The following is a 25,388-nucleotide window of genomic DNA, read 5'->3' as shown; positions in this document are numbered from 1 at the left end:
AAAGTGGTTGTAAACCTCAGACATGAAATATGAGCAAAGCATATCCCTCTAATGTTTGTACTTGTCTCAATCTAGAGCACTACGTGTCATTTCTGTCTGCTGCTTCATTCCTCTGCTATCAGCCTAAATCCCTTCGGACAAGTTTTCCTGACACCAAGAGAAAAATGGTGACAGAGGAGGAATCCATTGACAGCCTCAGCTCTGTTCCTGTGTGCTCTCCTTCCTGAGCTCTGCAAAGTGTAATTTCAGTTCTCCGCCCCCTTTTTTCTGAACTCTCAGGCAAGCTTTATAATTCTGCACATTGAATGGATTTAGAGAAGAGAAGACTGCAGATAGACAGGAACAATTAATGTAGGAGGATTTGTTTCATCTCTGTGTATCACCTGAGGCCAGTCACTGCACTGGGTATATGTAAGGGATTACAACCACTTTAAAGCGATGTTCCGCCCCCAAAAAAAAAAAAAAAAAAAAAAACTACACATACTGCAGCTGCTGTCTTTTTACAATAGGACACTTACCTGTCCTGGAGTCCAGCGATGTCGGCACCGCAGCTGATGTTTCCATGAGCTGTCGGGTGCTGCCGCCGCCATTGCGGGTGAGGGTGCCTGGCAGTGTAGCCTTACGGTTTCACGCCGGGAACCCTACTGCGCATGCGTGAGGCCCCGCTCCTCTCTCTTACTGGCCCGGCGACAAGAAGAGGAGGAGGGTGCCCCGCGCTGATGTCACGGGCCGCGTCCCGGACTCCCGGAAGTGGGAACAAGAGATCTGTCAAAGACAGGTATCCTGTCCCCCCTCCCCTCCCAAAAGGTGCCAATTGTGGCCCCGGAGGGGGAGAGGAGACATACGAGGGAAAGTTCCACTTTTGGGTGGAACTCCGCTTTAAAGAGGAAGTAAACCCTGATGGGTTTTACTTCTTTTTTTGTTCCCTGCAAAGTAAAAGCATAATGTGCTAGTATGCATCGCATACTAGCAAATTATGTGACACTTACCTGCAAATGAAGCCCACGCTGTCCCCGCTGGAGGCCGCATCCATGTTCGCCCCTCTTCCCTCCGGGGCCGTGGACTCCGGCTCTGTGACTGGCTGGAGCCACGTGACGTCACTCCTGCGCTCTCCATGCCATTTCTTCACAGCCCATGCGTCGATTAAATCATCGGCGCAGTACAAAGTCAATATCTCCTAAATAGTGCACGTTTAGGAGATATTTACAGTACCTATAGGTAAGCCTTATTATAGGCTTACCTATAGGTACAACTTGAAAATGGAAGTTTACAACCTCTTTAAGGTAAAATGCATATTTTGTTACATTTTCGTTTTCTTCCTCAGGCCAACCTTTCCCTCTGGCTGTCAATGATCGGGTTGAATCAGTATTACAAAGTGCTGGTAGAAAACGGCTATGAGAATATTGACTTTATCACTGATATCACATGGGAAGACTTGCAGGAGATCGGAATCACTAAACTGGGTAAGGAAGGCCTCACCACTCCAGACGGGTGCAAGCAGAATTAAGGTGGACTGCAATTAGAAGAAATATAAGTGAATATGTGCGTTGTTATATTATACGTGTGTATGTGTGCGTCTGCGTGCGTGTTTAAAACGGAACTGCAGCCAAACCGTTAAATACACAGATGAAATATAATAATGTATTAATGTCCATAAAGTACATACTTACATTACTTGCGTTTAAAAAATGAATACTAATTTATTAATGAATACAGGATTGCATTATTTTGTGTTTTTACATCTGCCTAGAGTTCAGCTTGAAAAGCTTACTAAAGTCAAAAAACTTTTTTTAACCACTTCAGCTCCGGAAGGTCTACCCCCCTTCATAACTAGGCCATTTTTTGCGATACGACACTGCGTTATTTTACCTGACAATTGCGCAGTCGTGAGACGTTGTACCCAAATAAAATGTATGTTCTTTTTTTCCCACAAATAGAGCCTTCTTTTGGTGGTATTTGATCATCTCTGCAGTTTTTATTTTTTGCGCTAAAAGCAAAAAAGGACCAACAACTGAAAAAAAATAATATATATTTTCTACTTCTATAAAACATACCTAATACATTTTTTTTTAAATCAAATTTCTTCATCAATTTAGGCCACTATATATTCTGATAAATATTTTTGGTAGAAAAATCCCAATAGGCGTATATTGATTGGTTTGCGCAAAAGTTATAGCGTCTACAAACTGGGATTTTTTTTCTTTTTTTTTTTTTACTAGTAATGGTGGTGATCAGCGACTTATAGCGAGACAGCACTATTGCGGTGGACAAATCTGACACTTTTGACACTTTTTGGGAACCAGTGACACCAATACAGTGATCAGTGCTAAAAAAATATGCACTGCCATTGTATTAATGACACTGGCAGGGAAGGAATTAACATCAGGGGCGAGCAAAGGTTTAAATGTGTTCTCTGGGAGTGCTTTCCAACTGTGGAGGATGCATTTACTGTGGGAAGACAGAGATCTGTGTTTCTGCTTAGCAGAAACACAAGATCACTGCCTTTCCTTGTCATAGAGCGGTGGTCTGCCTTGTTTACATAGTCAGACTGCCATTCTGCCTATCTCCCTAATGATTGGCGGGTCTCAGTGGGACATCGCGTCCGCCGGAACTGCTGATTGGCTCCTGCTGTGCCCAATCACAGCGGGAACAGGTCACTGGCTGTGCGCGTGCGTGCCCCAAACCCATACCTAGTATGTGATCTGGTGCAGAGTGGCCACCCTGCCACAGTATATCTGCGTGGGGCGGTTGGGAAGAGGTTACTTAAAATAGCAAACATGTTATACTCACCTGCTTTGTGCAGTAGTATTGCACAGAGCGGCCTCGATCCTCCTCTTCCTGGGTCCCCCAGTTACGCTCCAGGCTCCTCCTCTTCTTCAAGTGTCCCCATAGCAAGCCCTTTGCTATGGAGGCACACAATGTCTGTGCGCTCCCGAGCTGTGTGTCTATGGAGTCACGCTCCATGGACTTAGCCCCACCCCAATTCCTCCTCACTGCATTTGATTTACAGCAGCAGGAGCCAAATGCCTCTGCTACTGCTCACATTCTGTGTGAAGGGGGAGAAGAGGTGCAGCCATGCATGGGTGCTCAATCTATTCTCCCCTCTCTTCCCCATCACATAAGTGTAGCACCCTCCTAGGTAGGTGCTAGAAGAGAGTATAGTTTATGGGACTTTCTGCTTGCAAGGAAGATTGTCAGGTAAATTTAGATGCTCTCTGCTTACCAGGGAGCAAGGATCCATTGAAAGGGTCTGCTTATGGTGTTCAGGTGCCACTCATGTTCTCTGACTGTTTCTCACTGGTCTAATAGGGAGACATATTGGACAGTGGGAGGAATCTTGACAAATGAGGCACACGCCTTTGTTACAGCCCTGGATATTGGCAGAGGAAAGTGCCTCGGTGCATGCTGGGTGACTGTATAAATGCCAAGGGCAAATGTGCTCGGGGTCTTCGGCTGGAGAGCGGAGTCCCGGAGGGAGGGGGCGGCTGCCCCTCCTCTGTAGAAGCTGCCAATGCGCCCCTGGGTGTCTGACCTGAGGGCCTGAATCTGAGACTGACTGCAACCCAAATGTCCTGCAGAGCTGACTGGAAGGGAGACACGCAAGAAAGGATCTCCTTCGGCCTACAGCGAGTACAGATCTGTGTCATGGAGCCTGTCCTGTGACGGCCATCCCTTCAGCTAGTAGAGTCAAGGGACGGGTGTCAGTGAAAAGGGATGCTAGTGAGTGTACTGAAGAGAAACAGTTTCATAAAGTCTGCTGCCAGAGCACGCAAAGGACTTATTCTTCCCATACAAGTGTTGTATGGTATAACAGCAATTCTGTTACCACATCTAACCTGTGAGGCCGAGTGAGAGTTGTCCTCAATTGGAACTAGTTCCAGTTGGAGTATTCAACTATTCCCTTCTCCTATGCAAGTTCCAACAATAAATACTAAAAAAACCCAAACCCCTGGATTGATTATTCAAGACTAGCGGATGAGAGTACGGGCGGTTGTGTGAAAAGCCTTAGCAAGATAAGAAGGGGAACCCAGGGAAAGTCTACACACAGTAATCCCTACAGGGACAGTGCTACGTAAGGAAGATGGGGGGGGGGTCATGGGCAGAGAAGTAGAAAACGTTTTTTACCTTAAAGTGTTACTAAACCCACAACAGTAAAATCAGTATGCAGTAAAGCATGCTTGTTGTTAAACTCACTGTGGAACCTAAGGGGTTAATCCTCTGCATTGTGTATAAAGGCTGTTTGTTCCTGTCTCTCTAATCCTCCTCTTCTTCCACTGTCTCCAAAAATAAATATTTACAGAGTCAGGGGACAGGCTGCACATGCTCAGTTTGGTGTGTATTGCTAGAGAGTTTTTTTTTTTCTTGGGAGGGTACAGGTGATCAGCACAGGGCCAATCAGCACTGTCCAGACAGAGGATCAGGGGAGAATGAAAGTCCTCCTACAAACTTTACTAGGAACTGATAGAAGTCACAAGACTGCTATATACTGCTGATGAGAAAAGGTATTTAGCAGTTTATATTTACTAAAATAATTGCATTTCCATGTTCTGTGTGCTGTGGGAGACCAGATATAGTGAATGCAGGGTCCTGGGTTTAGTAACACTTTAATGCAAGGAATGCATTCTAATGAATGCCCAGCTGGTGTACTGACTATCTGTGTGAATGGGGAGAGTGATAGCTCTCCAGTGAGGGTTAGATTACTGTAATGTTTGCATAACCTAAAGCAAAACTCTAGGAAAGAAAACTAAATACGCAGCTAAAATACATATACATTTACTGTTTTACCTACCATGGTAGTTCTGTTCCTCCAGTCTTGCGATTTACACAACTCTGCCACACTGTAAAGTCAGGCAGGTAACACACTCTAATTGGACAATCAGTCAGCATCAGCACCTCTGTTTAATTGGCATTGAGTAGTGGAGAGATTTTTATTCCTGTGGCAGAGGGGTGTAAATCGCAGCAATGACAGAACAAAATGAAAGGTAAAACAACTCCTGTATATGGATTTTAAATGCCTGCTTAGTGGTTTTGTGGAAAAGCAAGGCATTAGAGGCCGCTGCATGTATGCTCAGGCATCTCTAGACAATTTATACCTGCAGCATATATTTTCATGACAGAGTCTCTTTCAGGCTGGGTTCACACTATTACAAATTGCCTGCAACCAATTCGCAATAGCAGGAGATTTTGACCGGCTCTAAAAAGCCGGTTCACATATTTCCACTGTGGCTTTGGGGCGAATTTGCACAGGAGCCCTGTGCATTTTTTGGTCTGTTTCAGGTCAAAAATTGGCTGAAATCGGACCTGAAACGGTGAACGGGGATGCACCAGACCCCTGCTGTGAGCCGCATGCAAAGATAGTGTGATCCCAGCCTAAAGGTGAAGTTCAGCCAAAGCGCTTTCTGCACTCCTGTTACCTGATTTCGGAAGACAGCGGACTAAAGCCCGCTGTTGGCTGTTGTTGTTCCAGTAGAGCATGGCTGCAGGACATGGAGAACATGTGACTTCCCCAGTGTGACAGTGCTCAGGCCTAAGTGGCCAATTGCTATACCCAAACACTGTCGCATGGGGGTTGTACACTAACATTATCCACACCATATAAAACCAAAGCTTAATCAGGGAGGATTCCTGCAGCAGGGAAGCAGCGAGGGAGTTTAAATGGGTGAGTATTTTTTATACATTGACATGACATTGACCTTGACCTTAACTTTAGACATTGTCACTTTGCTGTGAATGACGGTGACGGTAAAAAGAATTTATCAAAATGAGAGCAGACAAAATCTGGAGGAGCTGTGCATGACAACCAATCAGCTTCTATCTTCAGTTTGTTCAGTTAAGCTTTGAAAATGAAAGATAGAAGCTGATTGGTTGCCATGCACAGATGCTCCAGATTCTGTCTGCTTCAGTTTTGATAAACTCCCTAAGTGTCTCCTTAATTGTCATTCAGGTATCCAGAACTCAATGTCTTTTTCCTTTTTCCTGATTTAAGGTCACCAAAAGAAGTTGATGTTGGCTGTGAAGAAGCTGGCAGAGATTCAGAGGTCAGAGTATGGAAAATATGACTCAGGCAGCATGAGAAGGAGGCCACCTCAGAAGAGCATTGATGCAATGAGCATTGATTCACCTCCTCCAGACAGTGGCGAATGCCAGTCACCTAAATTGAAAACCTTCCAAGACAGTGAACTGAGTGACGAGCTGCAAGCAGCCATGACTAACGAGACTCCAGATGGCTCTGAAAAGCAGATTAACCACATAGTGCACCATCGAGAAGGATCTTATCGAGGTCCCTCAGGGGCAAGGCTTCACCATGAAAACAGTTTGAGTGGCCGAGCTAGGCATATCAGCAGTTCCCAGGAACTTTTGGGAGACGGAACAAAGGCACCCACCTCTCCTATGTCTAAGAGCCAGGAATATTTAACGGAGGATGTGAAGAGAGAGGAAGTGGTTAGGGAGTCCAGACCTCTCAGGCAGGGACATTCGGTGAAGAGGGCCAGTGTGCCACCTGTGCCAGGAAAACCACGGCAGTCATTCCCTCCTCCTGGAGGGCAGACTTACACCCCTCCTCAAACACCAACAAAAGGGACACCTTCTTCCCCCCAAGCTGTTAACACCCCTCAAGCTACTGCCAAAGTCAAGCCAACACCCCAGCTTCTTCCACCATCTGACCGGCCCATGTCTCCTCGCTCTCTTCCTCAGTCTCCTACACACAGAGGCTTTGCTTATGTTCTTCCACAACCCTTCGAAGGTGAAGGAGCTCCTGTTCACTTGACACAGGCAGTACCCGTGCTACCAGTATCAGTTCCAGTGCTATGCCTTCCACCGGCAGGCAGTGAGGGAGAAGATGATGATATGGAGGAGGGAGAGAGGGGTGATCATGGTCGACCCAAAAAACGGGCCCACAGCTTGAACCGTTATGCAGCTTCTGATGGAGAGCGAGAGGAGCTGTTAGTAATTGATGGTGGTCCATATGGCACAGGGCAGAGGCGAGTTGGTAGGAGCCACTCCGTAAGAGCACAGTCTGGAGGTGACAAGAATGTTAATCGCAGTCAGTCGTTTGCAGTGCGTCCCAGAAAAAAGGGTCCCCCACCACCGCCGCCAAAACGTTCCAGTTCTGCTATCTCTGGAACCAACCTTGGGGATGGGTTGTCTGCTGAGGATGCAGGAGGAGAGGGCTACCGGGAACAAAGGAGAGCAAGTGACTTTGGTGGTATAGTGGACACTGGAAGTGCTGGCAGTGTAAAGAGCATTGCTGCTATGCTGGAATTGTCATCCATCGGTGGTGGCCCAAGGGCGCTCACTGGTCCAAGGCCAAGAGGATCTGATGGCTACTCTGTTCACCTCCTACCTCATCCGGCCAGCCCTGAACTTCATCGACTCCCAGGCACTGTGGCTGGTGTCAAACACCGTGAAGCCATTGGTCTGGATGGAGAGGTGGTTAATCGAAGGCGAACCATCAGTGGACCTGTGACTGAATTAGTTGCGGCAGCTCGGAGAGAGCGGCAAGAACAGTCAAGGCCACCAGACTCCCCACGCAGTCCTTCTGACGTGATGCCCTTTGCAGAAGAACGTAAGCCGACTATTAAACACCGTCCGCGGCCATCACGGACAGAGCAGGGAGACTCACAAGCTGCAGAGTCTGCCAAACACACAGACTTGACCTCTGTGGAGTCCAGCGTGACTTTGAAGCGTCGTGTGAGAGCCAGACAAGGCCATTCTGGAGATGTAAAATTCCTGTTGACAGAATCAGACACAGTCAAGCGGAGGCCGAAGCCTCGAGACAAGGAAGGAGGACCAGGGGTGGAGCCTCTGGCTGTGTATCAGAATGGAATGGGCACTGTAAAGCGCCGCCCCGTTTCAGAGATGAGCGTGGGAGGTGCAGGGCGACAGGACAGCACAGAGCATATAGCACAGACTCCAGAACGCAGCATTAAGCCTCCTGTCTCACCAAAGCCCACCATTATACATCCTGGTGGAAAGGGCCCGCCACAGTCCATATCCACACCCACAAAGAAGGCCCTAGTGCCAAGCCCTGGAGGAGGTAAGATAATACATGAACTTTTAAAAGTATGGCTGAAGCATGTGTTGGAAAATCTTCAGCCCTTTGGCTGCTTCATTGATCTTAGCATGACTAGATGGATAGTTAGTAGCCAGGTATGCCATAATGAGAGCACAAGAGCATTAAAGCCCAATTCCAGGCAGCTGAAAAAAAATAATCTTGCAGTGGGCCCCCAGACACTGCAATGGTTAAATGCATGTTTTGTCTAAGGGAATAGGAGTAAGCGGTAATACTTGCTTTGTTCCCCAGGCTTCTTCCCAGTTGCACAAGCAGTCCGTGAATCCACTTCTTTTTGCCGCTCTGCCGGTAGCAGTCTCTCTGATGTCATCCCATACAATGCTGGACCAGGAGTCTTGCATTGTACATGAGAGCGACAAGGGCCAAACCACATTACGGAAACGTAGGACAGCAGAGAAGAGTGGCAGCTGCTAGTGGAACATGGAATAAGGTAAGTATTGCATATTAAGTTACCCCCTTTCAAAACATGCATTTAAGCCTTACAGGGGAGGGTCCCACTGCAAGGGGCATTTTTAAGTCTCTTGGTGTTCTTTGGTGGGATTTTTTGTAATTGGGACAAGTGTGGAGCTATCTGCCTCCTCAGTTATATACATTTTTTAAGTAACCTGGAGTCATACAGTACTATGAAGCAGGAAGATCAGCACATATAAGTAAATATGGTTGCCTCATAATTTATATATACAGTAATTATGAACTATGTGTTGATAATACATTTACAAATGTCACTGTGCAGCAATAATATCTTCACCCTATAATGTAAGCCAGCTAGCACAAAATTTGTGATCCACAACCACACATTTTTTTTCTAGATATTCATAAACATATATGCAGCGCTTTTTAAATAAATTATACTCTACATGAATAAAAAAAATAGCCTCAATAAGATAAACAAACAGCATAAGTGAATTTGCGTATACAGTGCCTTCATACCCCTTGAAAATTTCCACATTTTGTCATGTTACAACCAAAAACGTAAATGTATTTTATTGGAATTTTATGTGATACACCAACACAAAGTGGCACATAATTGTGAAGTGGAAGGAAAATTATAAATGTTTTTCAATTTTTTTTACAAATAAAGATCTGAAAAGTGTGGTGTGCATTTGTAATCAGCCCCCTTTATTCTGATATCCCTAACTAAAATCTAGTGGAACCAATTGCCTTCAGAAGTCACCCAATTAGTAAATGGAGTCCACTTGTGTGTAATTTAATCTTAGTATAAATACAGCTGTTCTGTGAAGCCCTCAGAGGTTTGTTAGGCATCCTTAATGAACAAACGTCATCATAAAGGCCAAGGAACACTCTAGACAGGGATAAAGTTGTGGAAAAGTTTAAAGCAGGGTTCGGTTATAAAAAAAATATCCCAAGCCTTGAACATCTCACGGAGCACTGTTCAATCTGTCATCCAAAAATGGAAAGAGTATTGCACAACGGCAAACCTACCAAGACATGACCATCCACCTAAACTGACAGGCTGGGCAAGGAGAGCATTAATCAGAGAAGCAGCCAAAAGGCCCATGGTAACTCTGGAGGAACTGCAGAGATCCACAGCTCAGGTAAGAATCTGCCCATAGGACAACTATTAGTTGTGCACTCTATAAATCTGGCCTTCATGGAAGAGTGTCAAGGAGAAAGCCATTGTTGAAAGAAAGCCATAAGAAGTCCCGTTTGCAGTTTGGGAGAAGCCATGTGAGGGACACAGCAAACATGTGGAAGAAGGTGCTCTGGTCAGATGAGACCAACACTAAACTTTATGGCCTAAAAGCAAAATGCTATGTGTGGCGGAAAACTAACACTGCACATCACCCTGAACACACCATCCCTACCGTAAAACATGGTGGTGGCAGCATCATGTTGTGGGGATGCTTTTCTTCAGCAGGGACAGGGAAGCTGGTCAGAGTTGATGGGAAGATAGATTGAGCCAAATACAATCTTAGAAGAAAACCTGTTATGCCGCATACACAAGGTCAGACTTTTCGTCTACAAAAGTCAGACAGACGCCGACGGACTAAAGCTGGCTGACAATCCGATCGTGTGTGGGCTTCCCTGGACTTTCAGCGGACTTTCAGCGGACTTTCAGCAGACTTTTCCAGCCGCAAATCTGACGGACTTTAGATTTGAAACATGCTTCAAATCTTTACGTCGTAACTATGCCGGACCCAGAAATCCGCTCGTTTTTGTGCTAGTCCGATGGGCAAAAACCCATGCTAGGGCAGCTATTGGCTACTGGCTATCAACTTCCTACGAATCCGTCTGACTTTTGTGTGATCGTCTGCCGCAAGTCCGCCAAAAGTCAGCCAAAAGTCTGTCGAAAGTCTGTCGGACAGGCTGTCGGACTTTTCTAGACAAAGTCCAACCCTGTGTACACGGCATTAGAGTTTGCAAAATATTTAAACTGGGGGGTGGAGGTTTACCTTCCAGCAGGACAACAACCCTAAACATACAGCCAGAGCTACAATGCAATGGTTTAGATCAAAGTATATTCATGTGTTAGAATGGCCCAGTCAAAGTCCAGACCTAAGACTTGAAAATCGCTGTTCACAGACACTGTCCATCCAATCTGACAGAGCTTGAGCTATTTTGCAAAGAAGAATGGCCAAAAACTTCACCCTCTAGATGTGCAAAGCTGGTAGAAACATACCCAAAAAGACTTGAAGCTGTAATTGCAGCGAAATGTGGTTCTACAAAGTATTGGCTCAGGGGGGCTGAATACAAATGCATGCCACAGTTTTCAGATATTTATTTGTAAAAAAATGTGAAAACCATTTATCATTTTCCTTCCACTTCACAATTATGTGCCACTTTGTGTTGGTCTGTCACATAAAATCCCAATAAAATACATTTACGTTTTTGGTTGCAACATGACAAAATGTGGAAAATTTCAAGAGATATGAATACTTTTTCAAGGCACTGTATGTGACATATGAAACAACAAACTTCATATTCATTAGTGCCAGTCCATATACAGTCCACACGTATACTTTTTGGTGACAATTCCAAATACCTCCAGTGAAAAAACAGCTTCTGTGCAGGTATTTAATCTATACCGAGATGATATGTAATCTGTTCCCGCAACACCACCTCCAACACTTATTATATGCTCACCCGAAAAGACCTCTTAATCATAGGAAGCCTGATGAAGAACTTTCTCTCACAACCCAGGATCAATCCCAGACAGAAAACTTCCAGCTAATACATAATGTTTGCCTTATAGGAGCCCCTCAGTGAAAGTATCACAGAGAAATCTAATGCTCTCAGTCATTAAATTTTATTAAACGTCCGTAGCAAACATACTCACATAAGCACAGATGAACCTTCAGCATTTAATTGTTTAAGTACACATCCACAAGATTAGTCTCACAGGTACTACTAAAATTCCTTACCGGCTCGCCACTATCAGCATAAATAGGTTCTGCATGGCATGATGATATCACAAGGGTAGGTCCCACCTTACGCGTTACGTCCCCCGGGATGGGACTTCATCAGTAGATTATGTGTTGATACTCAAATTGACGGGGTTATACACATTAAAATGAACCTGTGCTTTGCCTATGGTGAGAAAAGCAACAGGGTAACCTAATTCCCCCCCAGGAGCATATATTTACATTTAATTCATTCTAATGTGGCCCTCTTAAGCCATCAGGAGTGTAGAAAAAGGCACTGTAAAGGGTACAAGTTGCTGCTCACACAGAGCTTAGGACTTGTGTAACAGCGAGGATTGGCCTAGTGTCATGTGGAATAAGTCGCATGCTCTTTATATCTCGAAATACCAGGTATTTTCCTCTGCTCAAGGTGTGGGGGAGAAAAGCAAAGGTAAGTTTGTAGTGAAGATGGTGATTAAAGCAATAGGTTTGCTTTAAGATGATCAAGTTCACGTGACTATCAAAAACTGTCAAATAATGTAGATTCCCTTTAAAGAAAACTTGTTGGATGATGCTAACCATCTTCTGAAAAAATACCAGTTGCCTGGCAGAGATGAGGGGAAGGACTTGGAACATTTACAGAACAAATGCACCCAACTAGCCCTTTTTATGCCAATGAGAGATTTCTATGGGTTAGCAAAAGCGTACCAGGCAAGGTATGCCATGGTGACTCGTTGAATGGTGGGTATGATGAAAGGTGGGTGTTTTTAAAGGACATGGTTTATTGTGACACATCTTCCACATTTAACCTCCTTTGTGGCTCTCGGTATTTGATTACATGACATGCCATAGTTACAGAGAAGGTTAGTGCTGAAAAGTGGATCACAGATCTGAACAGGGAGCTAAGGTTTATGATGCTCAGCATGCCAGTGTTTTCTTTTTGAGCCACTGACCTCAAACAAGCACCCTGCAAAGTTATGGTTTCTTATCAGTATTTTGTTCTAGGCTAATGACTCATTGAAGCCAGAGGATTAACATGAGAACCTAGCATTTCATATTTTCAGAAGGACAGAATAACAGTGGAATTCTGTATGTTGCTCTGATGGCTGGTTTCTGGTCACCAGGCCTTTTACACAGTTAATTTCTTCACCCACCACCATGTAGGTCTTTTCCCCCATTTATGCTGGCTTTGTAATCTGCTGTGCCATAGACTCCCTCTGTATCTTGTCATAGAGAGAAGATTACACAAAATGTCAGGAATATTAGAATTTTGTGTGAAAGCATACTTAGCTTCCTGATAGTAATCCTCTAAGCCTGATAGCCCAGAAGACTAATAATTGGATTATTTCAGCCATGTGCTAGCTCATGCTCATACAGACAAGGAAAACCTGTGAGAAGATTTGTAAAATCAAGGTGAGGAACGCGTGTATGTTGTCTGTAGCAACTAATCTGATTACAGCTGTCACTTTTTCACTGATGTCTGAAATCCGTTTGCTGTGTCTTTGACTGCACACAAGATGACTTCTCAACCGAAAATCTGCTGTGGATCTAAAGCAGGCTATAGACGAATCTAAAAATGAAAAAAATTTGCATTGATCGTCAAATCGTTCGTTTTTCCCATCATTAGTGTGCCAGCTGCGACACAAAATTTTCGTGCTGCAATTGAAAGTGCCTAATCCAACATGCTGGGTTTTTTTTTTTAGAAAATTTAAACCATTGATGGCACAATCATATGAGATATTTTTAAACCTAAAAAACAAAGTGTAACGCAACCACAACTGTGACCCCAAAGAATCAAATTATACATACACTATATTGTCAAAAGCATTGTGACGCCTGCCTGTACACGCACATGAACTTGGCGTCAATATTGAGTTGGCCCTTTGCAGCTATAACTGCTTCAACTCTTCTGGGAAGGCCGTCCACAAGGTTTAGGAGTGTGTCTATGGGAATGTTTGACCATTCTTCCAGAAGTGCATTTGTGAAGTCAGGCACTGATGTTGGAGAGGAGGCCTGACTCGCAGTCTCCGCTCTAATTCATCCCACAGGTGTTCTATTGGGTTGAGGTCGGAACTAGGGATGCACCGATACCATTTTTTTTTACAACGAGTACCAATACTTTTTTTTTGGTACCTGGCGATACCTATTACCGATACCTACCAACTGTTTTCAGCTGTCAGCAATGGTACAAACCATTGAAAAGTTATTTACAAATGAAATAAATGGATTTTTTTTTAATTTAGCGCTTTTTCAATGTGAAATGTGTAAATATATGTTAATATATATGTGTAAAAATATTCACCAACAAAGCAAACAACAAAAAAAGTTTTAATTGTTTATCGTTTATAAAATAGATGTGAACAAAAGAAAAAAGGCATGAAAATAATAATTAAATGGAGGAGAATAGGGAGTTAATTAAGGCTGATTAGAGTAAATTAAGGGTTATTAAGGAGTTAAACAGAGAAACATTTGTTCATCCCTTTGATCTGCATATGAAGAAACAGAAATATACAAAAGAAAGGGAAATCTTAAGGCATCAGCATACCAAGAATTTTTGGACAATTTCATGCTCCTAACTTGGGAACAGTTTGGGGATGGCCTCTTCCTGTTCCAATATGACTGCGTACCAGTGCACAAAGCAAGGTCCATAAAGACATAGATGAGCAAGTTTGGAGTGGAGGAACTTGACTGCCTGACCTCACGAATGTGCTTCTGGAAGAATGGTCAAACATTTACATAGACACACTCCTAAACCTTGTGGACAGTCTGTGTCCCAATACTTTTGACAATATAGTGTATTTATGACTGCTATTATTTATAGAATAGTGTAAGCAAAAAACTTATAATATAAATATCAATACAAATTATATTTCCATGCATATGTGACCAAAAATATTTACATGGCAAAAAAAGTCTCCTTGTGCTTCATTCCAAAATATAACCCAAAACGAAGTGAAATCGTGCTCAGAAACTCAATCCACCACAGTGCACCACCACCTCTCAAAGTGGTCCTTTACCTCAGATTTAGGCCTACACAAAGGTAAGGTATAAAATCGCTTGCCCCAGCAACCTGGGTGATGTACTCCACAGATATTCTCAAAACAACTGGTATAGTATGTGATTCACTAAAATGGTGAATGCTCCCATCCCAATTCAATATAGGAGAAAAATAAGACTCTCATGATGCAGTATCAAGAGAAAAAACCTTCTAATTTATTAAATGATAAAAAATACTCACAAGCAAGGTTCAACTTATAACATCCAATGCACCAGATTATTCACATAAAGCCATAATTGTCAAGAGCCATGGCTCCCTTAAGAATGGACTTCCATAGAATAATGTTAAAAATGTCAGGAATCGCACTTCTGGGCGTACTGACGTCACGTGGCCCCCAACTGACACGTTTTATGGCGTGGCTCATAGAAAAGCATGTCCATACTGCTCGGTATTAGACCTGTATCAGACAGGCTTCAGCTTGTATAAGAGCAGTGTGAACAGCAAGCTATGACAAAGCATTGGCAGAATATATTCATTCAGTACATCCTTTTAACATACTCTATAGGCAAGTTCGGTAAAATACCAGTTGACCTGACAGAAATCTAGTGAGCACTGTTTGGGTTGAGAAATTGCCTCTTCTGCACTGAAATCGTAATAAGCGTTGTCAGCCCTACCTGCTGGACTACAGAATACCCCCTGTCCTCCACTCCTCCCTATCCCACACAACATGCAAACATAACTTTCCTGGCAAAACAATGCTGCTGCCTTGACTTCCAAGAGCTGGCTCACACACCATATGTACAGTGTAGGAAAAGTCTCTGCGGAGATGCAGTTCTGGGTGCATACCTATATCAATAGCATCTGAGCTCCCGGCAGATGCCCCTGCAAGAATCCTACAACCTAGGTGATTATGTCATAAGGAGTAAAAAAAAAAAAAAAAAAAAAGTGGTTTCTCCTTACAGGAACATGGCAAAAGGAAACAATAAATCAAAAGATATGTTCTAGATCTCTTGTGCCCAACACAGAGCCTTTGAGCCATCGTGGCCTGCCAACTCCCTGCGTGCATCCTGCTTTATCCTGGACTTGGTCTGACACTTATTTGGCATCTAAGGACTTTCCAGAGCGGCAGCAGGATTCCAGGCCCTGAAGTGTTGTCTGCATTTTAGCACCTGGCACTCCTTGTTTCCTTGTTGGAGAGGGAGAAAAGCGGAAGCATGTGATCAAGTAAGGTTACATTTTTATCTGCTGCTGCCCTGACCACCAATGTGGAGGATTGGTTGAAAACCCTGCCCCTGACCACAAGTTGGGAAGGAGGGTTTAATAGCACTTCCACTTGGCACCAAGGCAGGGGGGTTTAAAACAGTTCTACCACTGACCACCAATTGGGCAGGGAAGTTTAATAGCACTGCTGCTTATACCACTGTAGGGGGAGGTAACAGCAGTGCCACTGACACCAATGCTAGGAAGTTATTATTGTGGTCACTGACATCAATGCTGGGTGTTATTATTAAGGTTACTGACACCAGTGCTGGGATTTATTTTTGAGGTTACTGACACCAGTGCTGGGGGTTATTATTGTGTCCACTGCCACCATTGCTGAGGGTTTATTATTGCGGTCATGACACCATTGCAGAGGTTTATTTTGTTCACTGACACCAATACTGGGGTCATTATTGTATCCACTGATACCATTGCTGAGGGTTACTTTTGTATCTACCAATTCTGGGGGTTATGTTTGCAGTCACTGACACCAGTACTAAGGGTTATTATTGCAGCAATGGACACCAGCGCTGAGGGGTTTATTGTGTCCACTGACACCAGTACTGGGGAATTTTATTGCAGCAACTACAAATTCTGGATTAACCCTTCTACACACTACTATACACCCTTTCCAGCAAACTATGCAATGAAAAACAGGGATTTTTAGTTCACGCATACACGTTTAAGCTGGCCAACTGCATCAAAGTAATCCCTCTTATGGCCAGTCCTACTCTGCTCTGCCACTGCAAATGCTATGGTGGACACAATGCCAACATGGGGTAAATGGACACAAGGTGGGGGAGAGCTACTAGATTCAGGTCTGGTAAATAACCTGCATTGCAGCATAAACAAGATATACCTGTGCTCAAATCCCAATAGCTTGTACATGTATTTAAACTATCAAGTGCTAAAGGGGTGTGACCACATGGTAACCCCACAAATTCTGGATGAACCCTCTGCACACTGCTACACCCTTTCTGGCAAACTATGCAATGAAAAACAGGGATTTTTAGTTGACACGTATTGCAATACATGTTTAAGCTGGTCAACTGCACCAAAGTAATCCCTCTTATGGTCAGTCTCTGCTCTGCCGCTGCAAATGCTACGGTGGCCACCATGCCAACATGGGGCATACAGACAAAAGGTGGGGGAATACATGTACAAGCTGTTGGGATTTGAGCACAGGTACCCTGTTTCCCCGAAAATAAGACCTAGCGTGACTGTCAGTGATGGCTGCAATATAAGCCCTACCCCCCCAAATAAGCCCTAGTTAAAGTCCTTGTAGGTCTTATTTTCAGGGTAGGGCTCATTTTCGGGGAAACAGGGTAGGGCTTATTTGGGGGGTAGGGCTTATATTGCAGCCATCACCGACAATCATGCTAGGTCTTATTTTCGGGGAAAGTAAGGGTAAGCTGGGCACTGGGGGAGTTTGGAGGTCAGGAGCAGCAAAACGGCCGCCACACATGTCACTGAGAACAAGGCCTCAATCGTCGCTCACCCCCGATGGATCCGAATACTCCCAGCAAATTTGGGTGGGGACAGAGTTCTGGCAGGCTGGGGCACTGAGATGGTCAGCCGGGGACAGGATCAAGCAGAGGAGAGGTGGGAAGGTTGGGGGTGTCCGTCAGGGAGTAGCAAGATGACCGCCACTCACCTGGAAGATGCAGGAGTCGTCCGTAGGCCTGAGTACTGTGAAGTTCCTGGGAGGGTTGTGGGGAGCGGTGTGTGGGCTGGGTGGTCCACTATGTTGAGTGCAGAAGCCAGGAAAGGAGGGATGCAGCGCTGGTGGAGAGGCCGGGAGTACCAAGATGGCTGCCGAAGCCCGGGACCAAGCCGAAGCTGCGGCCTGGATTTGTGGCTGCCGCCGTGCCGGAGGGTACCGCTCCGCTCAGACTCCTGCCCGGTTGGAAGCCTGTGTAGCAGAATCTGTGTGCGGCGAAGGAGTCAGACAGGTATATCTTGTTTTTATTGCAGAAACTGACACCAATGTTGCAGCCATCACCGACAGTCACGCTAGGTCTTATTTTCGGGGAAACAGGGTACCTGTGCTCAAATCCCAACAGCTTGTACATGTATTCCCCCACCTTTTGTCTGTATGCCCCATGTTGGCATGGTGGCCACCGTAGCATTTGCAGCGGCAGAGCAGAGACTGACCATAAGAGGGATTACTTTGGTGCAGTTGACCAGCTTAAACATGTATTGCAATACGTGTCAACTAAAAATCCCTGTTTTTCATTGCATAGTTTGCCAGAAAGGGTGTAGCAGTGTGCAGAGGGTTCATCCAGAATTTGTGGGGTTACCATGTGGTCACACCCCTTTAGCACTTGATAGTTTAAATACATGTACAAGCTATTGGGATTTGAGCACAGGTATATCTTGTTTATGCTGCAATGCAGGTTATTTACCAGACCTGAATCTAGTAGCTCTCCCCCACCTTGTGTCCATTTACCGCAGTCGCTCTGGGGAATGACAGGACAGCGGTTTGCTGATGTAAACAAAGCAGACCGTCGTTCTGTCAGACAGGAACAGAGAGATCTGTGCTTCCTGCTAATCGGGAACACGGGTCTCTCTGTTCCTGCAGTGAGTCCATCCCACACACAGTAAGCACACTGAGGGAACACAGTTAACCCCTTAAAATCAATGCTAAAAATCACTGATTTCCGTTATTACTAGTAAAAAAAAATCCCTAAATCTATCCCATAGTTTGTAGACGCTATAACTTTTGCGCAAACCAATCAATATAAGCTTATTGGGATTTTTTACCAAAAATATGTAGCAGAATACATATTGGCCTAAATTTAAGAAGAAATTAGATTTTTTAAATTTTTTATTGGGTATGTTTTATAGCAGAAAGTAAAAAATACTATTTTTTTTTTTTTCAAAATTGTTGCTCTTTTTTTGTTTATAGCGCAAAAAAAAAACGCAGAGTTGATCAAATAACACCAAAAGAAAGCTCTATTTGTGGGGTAAAAAAAAGGACATAAATTTTGTTTGGGTACAGCGTTGCACGCCCACACAATTGTCAGTTAAAGTAATGCAGTGCCATATCGCAAAAAATGGCCTGGTCATTAACCACCTCAATACAGGGAACTTCACCCCCTTCCCGCCCAGGCCATTTTTCAGCTTTCAGTGCTGTCGCACTTTGACAATGTGAAAATTGTATCATTTTCTTCACACAAATAGAGTTTTCTTTTGATGGTATTTAATCACTTCTGTTTTTTTGTTTTTTTTTCCTATAAAAAAAAAAGACCAAAAATTTGGAAAAAACAGTTTATCCTAGTTTCTGTCATTAAATTTTGTACATAAGTGGTCGCTGGGAAGCGGTGTGTGAGAATGTGAGAGGATGTGTGAGCGTAGTGACGCAGTCTCTAATCTCATGATGATTCCAGCGAAAGACCGCGGCTGCAGATGACTTCCTTCCTGCGATGCCTGAGAGAGGAGGGGATTGGTGAGGATTGTACGGCGGGCGGACAGTGGAAGGTCCCCGGCCCCCATAGCCTGTAACTCCTGGCGGTTCCTGGCGGTAGATGATGGATGTTTTTTTCCCTATCCATTATGGACGGATATCAAAGGCACAGCCAGGCGAAGTGACAGAACGGAGAAGACCACATGTGGAAGCGGTGAGGGGGGGAGGTCTATGGATTAGACTGTGGACTATAAGATAAGAGGGGAACGAGAAGTCTGCTTGCAGCTGGAGACTTGGCAGGAAATTTAAGGCTTCCTTAACAGTGGGTCTGGATGGCCCCAGGTAAGCCGCGCTCTGCAAAAGCACAGACTGTTACCCCCTGCTCCTCTCCTACTTCAAAGGCAGCAAAGACAGCAGGAAAGTTGGTAGCAAAGTCCCCCCAAGCTGGAATATCAGCAGAGACTCAGACAACAGTAGACAAAGAGGTAGAGTTGGCTCCCTCTGGCAAGGATATTATGGAAGCTATCAAAGCATGTAGTGAGACTCTCACAGCAAAAATTGATGCTCTGGCCGTAGATATTAACATAATGAGGCATGAGTTTAATAAAGTCAAGCAAAAGATCTCAGAGATGGAAGTCCAGGTCTCAAAGGTAGAAGATAAAGTAAAGACAGATGACAGAGAATGGCATATCCTGAGAAAACAAATGAATGTTCTACAGGACAGAGCAATCGATACAGAAAGCCGTTTGAGGAGAAATAATATTCGGATCATAGGATTGCCAGAACGAGTGGAAGGAGATAATCCAACTGAATTTTCTGAGAAATTATTAATAAATATACTAGGCCTGCAACATTTGTGTTTGAAAGAGCACACAGGATTTATTTTTGATCACCAAAGCCAGGACCCCCCCCGGTTCGTTTCTTCTACGTCTACTGAATTATAGAGATTGAGACCGTATATTGTCAGCAGCCAGGACAAGGGACAGACTTACGATATGGAAAGGCCAGATTACTTTTTTTCCGCATTATCCCCCTGAGATACAGCAACAAAGAAGAGCATATACGGAAGTGCGGAAAAGATTGAGAGAAAAGGGGATAAAATTATATCCTTTTATATCCTAGTAAACTGCAGGTGATTGATGGAACCCTCTTTTTTTGAGACCAACGGCTGCAGTAGAATGGTTGGACACTAGATAAATAGATCCCTCACAATTTTCGGAAAGGAAAATTATTAATTTATTTGTTTTTTTTTCCTTTTTTTTTTTTCTTTCTTCTTCCTCTTTTCCTCCCCCCTTTTTTCCTTTTTCTCCCTGTCCCCCTCTCCTTCCTCCTTTTTTTTCAGCTATATAGAGGAACAAGACAGGGCTGCCCTCTCTCTCCGGTCCTCTTCACAATAGCAAATGAGCCGGTGGCAGAGGCTCTCTGAACTTCCCCAGATATTCGGGGACTATGGGTGGGGGGGCTGGAGGAGAAGGTAGCCCTGTATGCTGACGATATGTTGTTGTTCCTCTGCGATGCTGGCCCATCGCTACAAGGGGCTCTAAAACTATTAAATACCTATTCACTATTTAGAGGACTTATGGTAAATTGGGGCAAATCCCTACTATTTGCCATTGATCAAGGCGTGCAGGATACGGCAGCTTTAAACGTGCCACTGCAATGGGTAGCAGAATTCAAATACCTCGGTATAATAATCTCACGACAAGCTGAAGATTTTCCTATGTTAAATTTAAATCCAGTAGTACAGAATTTTTGGAGAGAGGTTGTAGGGGTAATTGCGACAGTTACATCAATTGTTGTGGAACAAGACGTAGAAATCTGTCTTTTGGGACTGGTGGGGAATAATATATCTGTAGTAAAGAGAACACAAGTAAGTCTGTTGCTTATTTATGCGAGGAAGGCAATAGTACTGAGTTGGAAAAAAGCAGAAGCTCCCTCATTAGCCTTTTCGAAGGATCTAGTGAACAATAATTTGTCGTTATATAGGGAAACATACTGTAACAGAGGATGTGGTTAAAAATATGAGAAAGTATAGGCAAGTTGTATAGAAGAACCCAGAACGGCCTCTGGGCAAACCTAAAGGGTAAACAGCTGGAATAACAAGAAGAAAAGTAGTGAGACGTCTGATAGGAAAAGCAAAGGGATATAACAAACCATGCCATCAATAGAAGGGCTCAAGGGGAAGAATTAATGTTTTTATTATTGTAATTATTACCAACGAAATTATGTAAAAGCTCCTGCGAGAATGGATAAGTTAAAGATAAAGTATATGATGTTAATATTTTTCAATTGGAAAATAATAAAGAAATGTATGAAAAAAAATTTTGTACATAAGTAATTTTTCTCCTTCACTGATGGACACTGATGTGGTGGCACTGATGGGCACTGATAGGCTGCACTAATGGGCACTGATGAGGTGGCACTTATGGGCACTAATAGGCAGCACTTGTGGGCACTGATGAGGAGGCACGAATATGCCGCACTTATGGGCACTGATAGGTGTCACTGATATGTGGCACTGATGAGCACTAATAGGAGGCACTGATAGGTGGCACTGGTGGGCACAGATAGGCGCCACTGATGGACGGCAGTGATGGGCATTGATGAACAGCATTGATGGGCACTGATAGCCAGCACTGACTAGCATCACTAATGGGCACTGATATGTGGCACTTGTGGGCACTGATTGCTGGCACTGGTGGGCATTCATTGCTGGCACTGGTGGGCACTCATTGCTGGCACTGTGGGGGCTTTATTGTAATCAGGGCACTGACGATCAGTGTCCTGATTACATATCTAGATGTCCCCTAGAGGAGATGCCACTGATTGGCTCTCCTCACTGCACACTCTGTCAATGTCAGGCAAGGAGCGCCGATTACCGGCATCTCTGTGTTTACATGTGGCTGGCTGTGATTGGACACAGCCGATCACATGGTTAAAGAGCTGTGGCTCTTTACAGAGATCGGGGTTGCGCCGTATCCTAGCAACACGACGCGGAGCATGAGAGCGGCAATTCTGGGATGCTGTCATATGACGACGTCCCAGAACAAGAGCCGCGCCGCCCCACCTTTATTTGACGGTGGGCGGGCGGGCGGCAAGTGGTTAACGGGGTAAATCCTTCCATGGCTGAAGTGGTTAAAACTCCTCTTGAAGTTGTATTCTGTCGTACGAGAATTTTCTTAACTGTAGTAACCTATTGGTTATTGATATGAGACTAACATGCAAAAAAAAAAAACGGCGTTCATTTATCCGATATTCTTATCGTGTGTATGAGGCATAAGAGCTGCTGCTAAGTACGAAGTATCAGTGTTTGTCTACATTTTACCAAGTACTGAGCAGAAGACATATGCATCTGCTGATCAGTGCTTCTACACCTGCTAATACCGGGTAGCTCTGCTAAACAATTCGAATTCTCAGCTGTCAAACATCTACATGCATGACCGTGTGATTATTGGGAAAGTGGAGGAGGTACATCCTAGGTCCATAACTGTTTAAAGTTAAGTTGTTTTTTTTTTGGTTTTGCTTTGCAATTACGTGTTTTTATAAGGTACATCCACTATGTTTTGTCTAAAGTAAGAGAACAGCAGAAACTGTTTGCCTCTTTGTATTTAAAGTGAAACTAAACTGAATCTGAGCACCATAAACTAAAAACCCTATTTAATTCATTTTTGCTATTCAAAGCAAACTCACCCATCCATCCATGTCTATATGCTTTATTTTGTTGAAAAATCACTTTGAAAAGCAGCCTCCTAGCATTTCTAGCCAAGGCCATCTTGAGTAAGGGCAGATGATTCATGTAGCATTGACTTTCTGGATTCCATATGCCCTTATCTTAGGCAGGCATGCATCAGGGTGTGCTTAGATGAGAAAGTCCCTCCTCCAGATGAAAGAAAAAAAAATGCCTATGAAGACTCCTGGGATGTATGATATCATTTCGGCATAGGCCAGAAACCAGGAAGCAACAAAAGAAATGTAAAAAAAAAACAAATAATAATAAAGTTATAAGAAGAAAATATAATACACTTTCCTATCTATTTGTTAGCATCATAAGGACTGAAAATAGTTAATGTTGATTAAGAGAGTTTAGTTTTGCTTTAAAACATCTATGAAGTGAGATCTCACTAGTAAGGTGGCCAGGACATATAAGAAGCCAGGGCCTGACTCACCAAGCTCCATCTATACCTAAAATATCACTTTTGATGTAACTGACCTTTCAACAGCCAGTGTGATGAAAAAAAGAGTTTTTGTATAAAGTATGTACACTTGCTATACAGTAAACCTATAGATCTCTACATTTTTAAGTGTATTATTTATTCATCCTATCAGATAATTCTCAATAATACTTGACAGTTTACAAGAGAAGGAATCTAGTGCTTCCGTTGTGTCAGATGGCTGTTGTTTTGTTTTTATATTAAATTTATTTATTTTTTATTTACTTGTATATCTATGTATTCTGTTTATCTGTAATAAAGAAAAGACACATGCTTGCTGTTTGGTTTTAAAAAGGAAAGTTTATTGATAGAATGCTTTTAAAAATGTAAAAAAAAAAAAATTCAAATATAATTTAAACAATGATTTTCTCTTTTCTATTTCAGAAGTAAAGAAGGTAATGGGGACACCTCCTCCTGTCTCCCCCAAACCTACTCCTCCCCCAATAGCCCCCAAACCCCCCAAACCTCATGCCATCATTCAGTCCTCTAGTGCCAGCTCAACTCCAGCCCCTTCTCCTGTCAAGCAACCAAACCACATCAAACCCTCCAGCACTCCCCCATCCCTGTGCTCCAGCCCCGCTAAGCCCCTGACTCCGGGTCACCCTCTACAGGTTCCCATCAAGCCCCCGAGACTGTCCATCACCAGCTCTTCCTTAGAGGGAGGGAGTAACGAGGCCGCACAGCAGAAGCTGGAGGAGACCAGTGCGTCACTGGCTGCAGCGCTGCAAGCTGTGGAGGAGAAGATCAAACAGGAAGATTCACAGAAAGAGTAAGTGTCAACCTACAGGCCTTGCTTTAACAAAGATATTAGCATGAGCAGGCCTTGCTTTAACAAAGGATACTGGCATTATTAATATCCAATGGGCAAGGTAGGTCAAACTATGTATAAGGCTGATAAATGGCCACCAGGGACCATTTTTCTATAAACACGCAGGCCTGCTATATGGAGTCCTGGAGGTCCCTACACCTTTGCTGATGGCCTATGAAGCCTAGCCAAAACTCTAGACCTGCACTATTATGCAGCTTTCTAGATTAGATATCCTATTTTTCTAGTCATAATAACCTATTGCAGGCAGGCATTGTGCTAAAATTACATATTTGATTACTACTTTCAATACGTTCTTTTTTTTAGGGCTAAAGGATACATCGTTATCCCTTCCCATTATGTTAGCTGTGTTTCCTAAAGCCAGTCAGTTTAAAGTTATCCTGTCACCAGTAGGCATATGTTGTAATCTGAATTGCCACTCCTGAATTGTTACAGTAGGGCAGGGATATGCAATTAGCGGACCTCCAGCTGTTGCAGAACTACAACTCCCATGAGGCATAGCAAGACTCTGACAGCCACAAGCATGACACCCAGAGGCATGATGGGACTTGTAGTTTTGCAACAGCTGGAGGGCCGCTAATTGCATATCCCTGCAGTAGGGCAATGTTATGTCTTGGGGATAATGTGTTTTTGTTTATTAACTATATTGTATTCTCTTCCTGTAAAGCAGAAGTGTCAGGATGTCAAGAGAGTTTGAGGTAGCAGAATGACAGGTTCACTTAGAAAGATAACAGTATCAGACTAGTTGCTCTAGGCAGCTCCCTTTAGTCTTCATAAGTAGTTTGTTTAAGTGGGTGTTTAAAACACAATAGTGGGGGGTTAAACCACATACACAGTGGTTAAAGGTTAAACTGAATCATTTAAAGGGGTTGTAAAGGTAATTTTTTTTTTTTTTTAAATAACAAACATGTTATACTTACATTCACTGTGCAGCTCGTTTTGCACAGAGTGGCCCCGAACCTGGTCTTCTGGGGTCCCTCGGTGGCTGTTTCAGCTCCTCCCCGCAAGAACTAACCACCTTAATGCGAGCTCCCTCACATGGTGGTTAGTTCTTGCGGGCGCTCCCGTGATACAGCCGGCGGCTATAGCCGCTCACTGTATCACACGGCCCCGCCCCGCAGCGCGTCATTGGATGTGATTGACAGCAGCGAGAGCCAATGACTGTGCTGCTTTCAATCCATCCACTGTAGCCAATGAAAAAGAAAATGAAAAAAAATAGGGTAATTTTGAAGTTGCTGGCAGCAACATATCTCA

At 43.8% G+C, this 25,388-nt stretch overlaps 1 protein-coding gene across 3 annotated transcripts in view; it reads left to right on the top strand.

The window, feature by feature from the left end:
• The window catches only part of CASKIN1 (CASK interacting protein 1), a 396,595-nt gene that overhangs the window by 362,306 nt on the left and 8,901 nt on the right, over positions 1-25,388 (top strand). For all 3 annotated transcript variants that reach the window (XM_073636485.1, XM_073636486.1, XM_073636484.1), the window contains 3 exons: positions 1,325-1,463; positions 5,987-8,035; positions 23,693-24,077. In XM_073636485.1, the coding sequence (XP_073492586.1) occupies positions 1,325-1,463; positions 5,987-8,035; positions 23,693-24,077 (2,573 nt within the window). The remainder of the gene's footprint in view (positions 1-1,324; positions 1,464-5,986; positions 8,036-23,692; positions 24,078-25,388) is intronic.

Source organism: Aquarana catesbeiana, linkage group LG06 (assembly GCF_042186555.1).
Source record: "Aquarana catesbeiana isolate 2022-GZ linkage group LG06, ASM4218655v1, whole genome shotgun sequence".
Lineage (NCBI taxonomy): Eukaryota > Metazoa > Chordata > Amphibia > Anura > Ranidae > Aquarana > Aquarana catesbeiana.
Note: the sequence above shows the minus strand (reverse complement) of the source record. Positions and strands in the feature narration are given on the sequence as shown.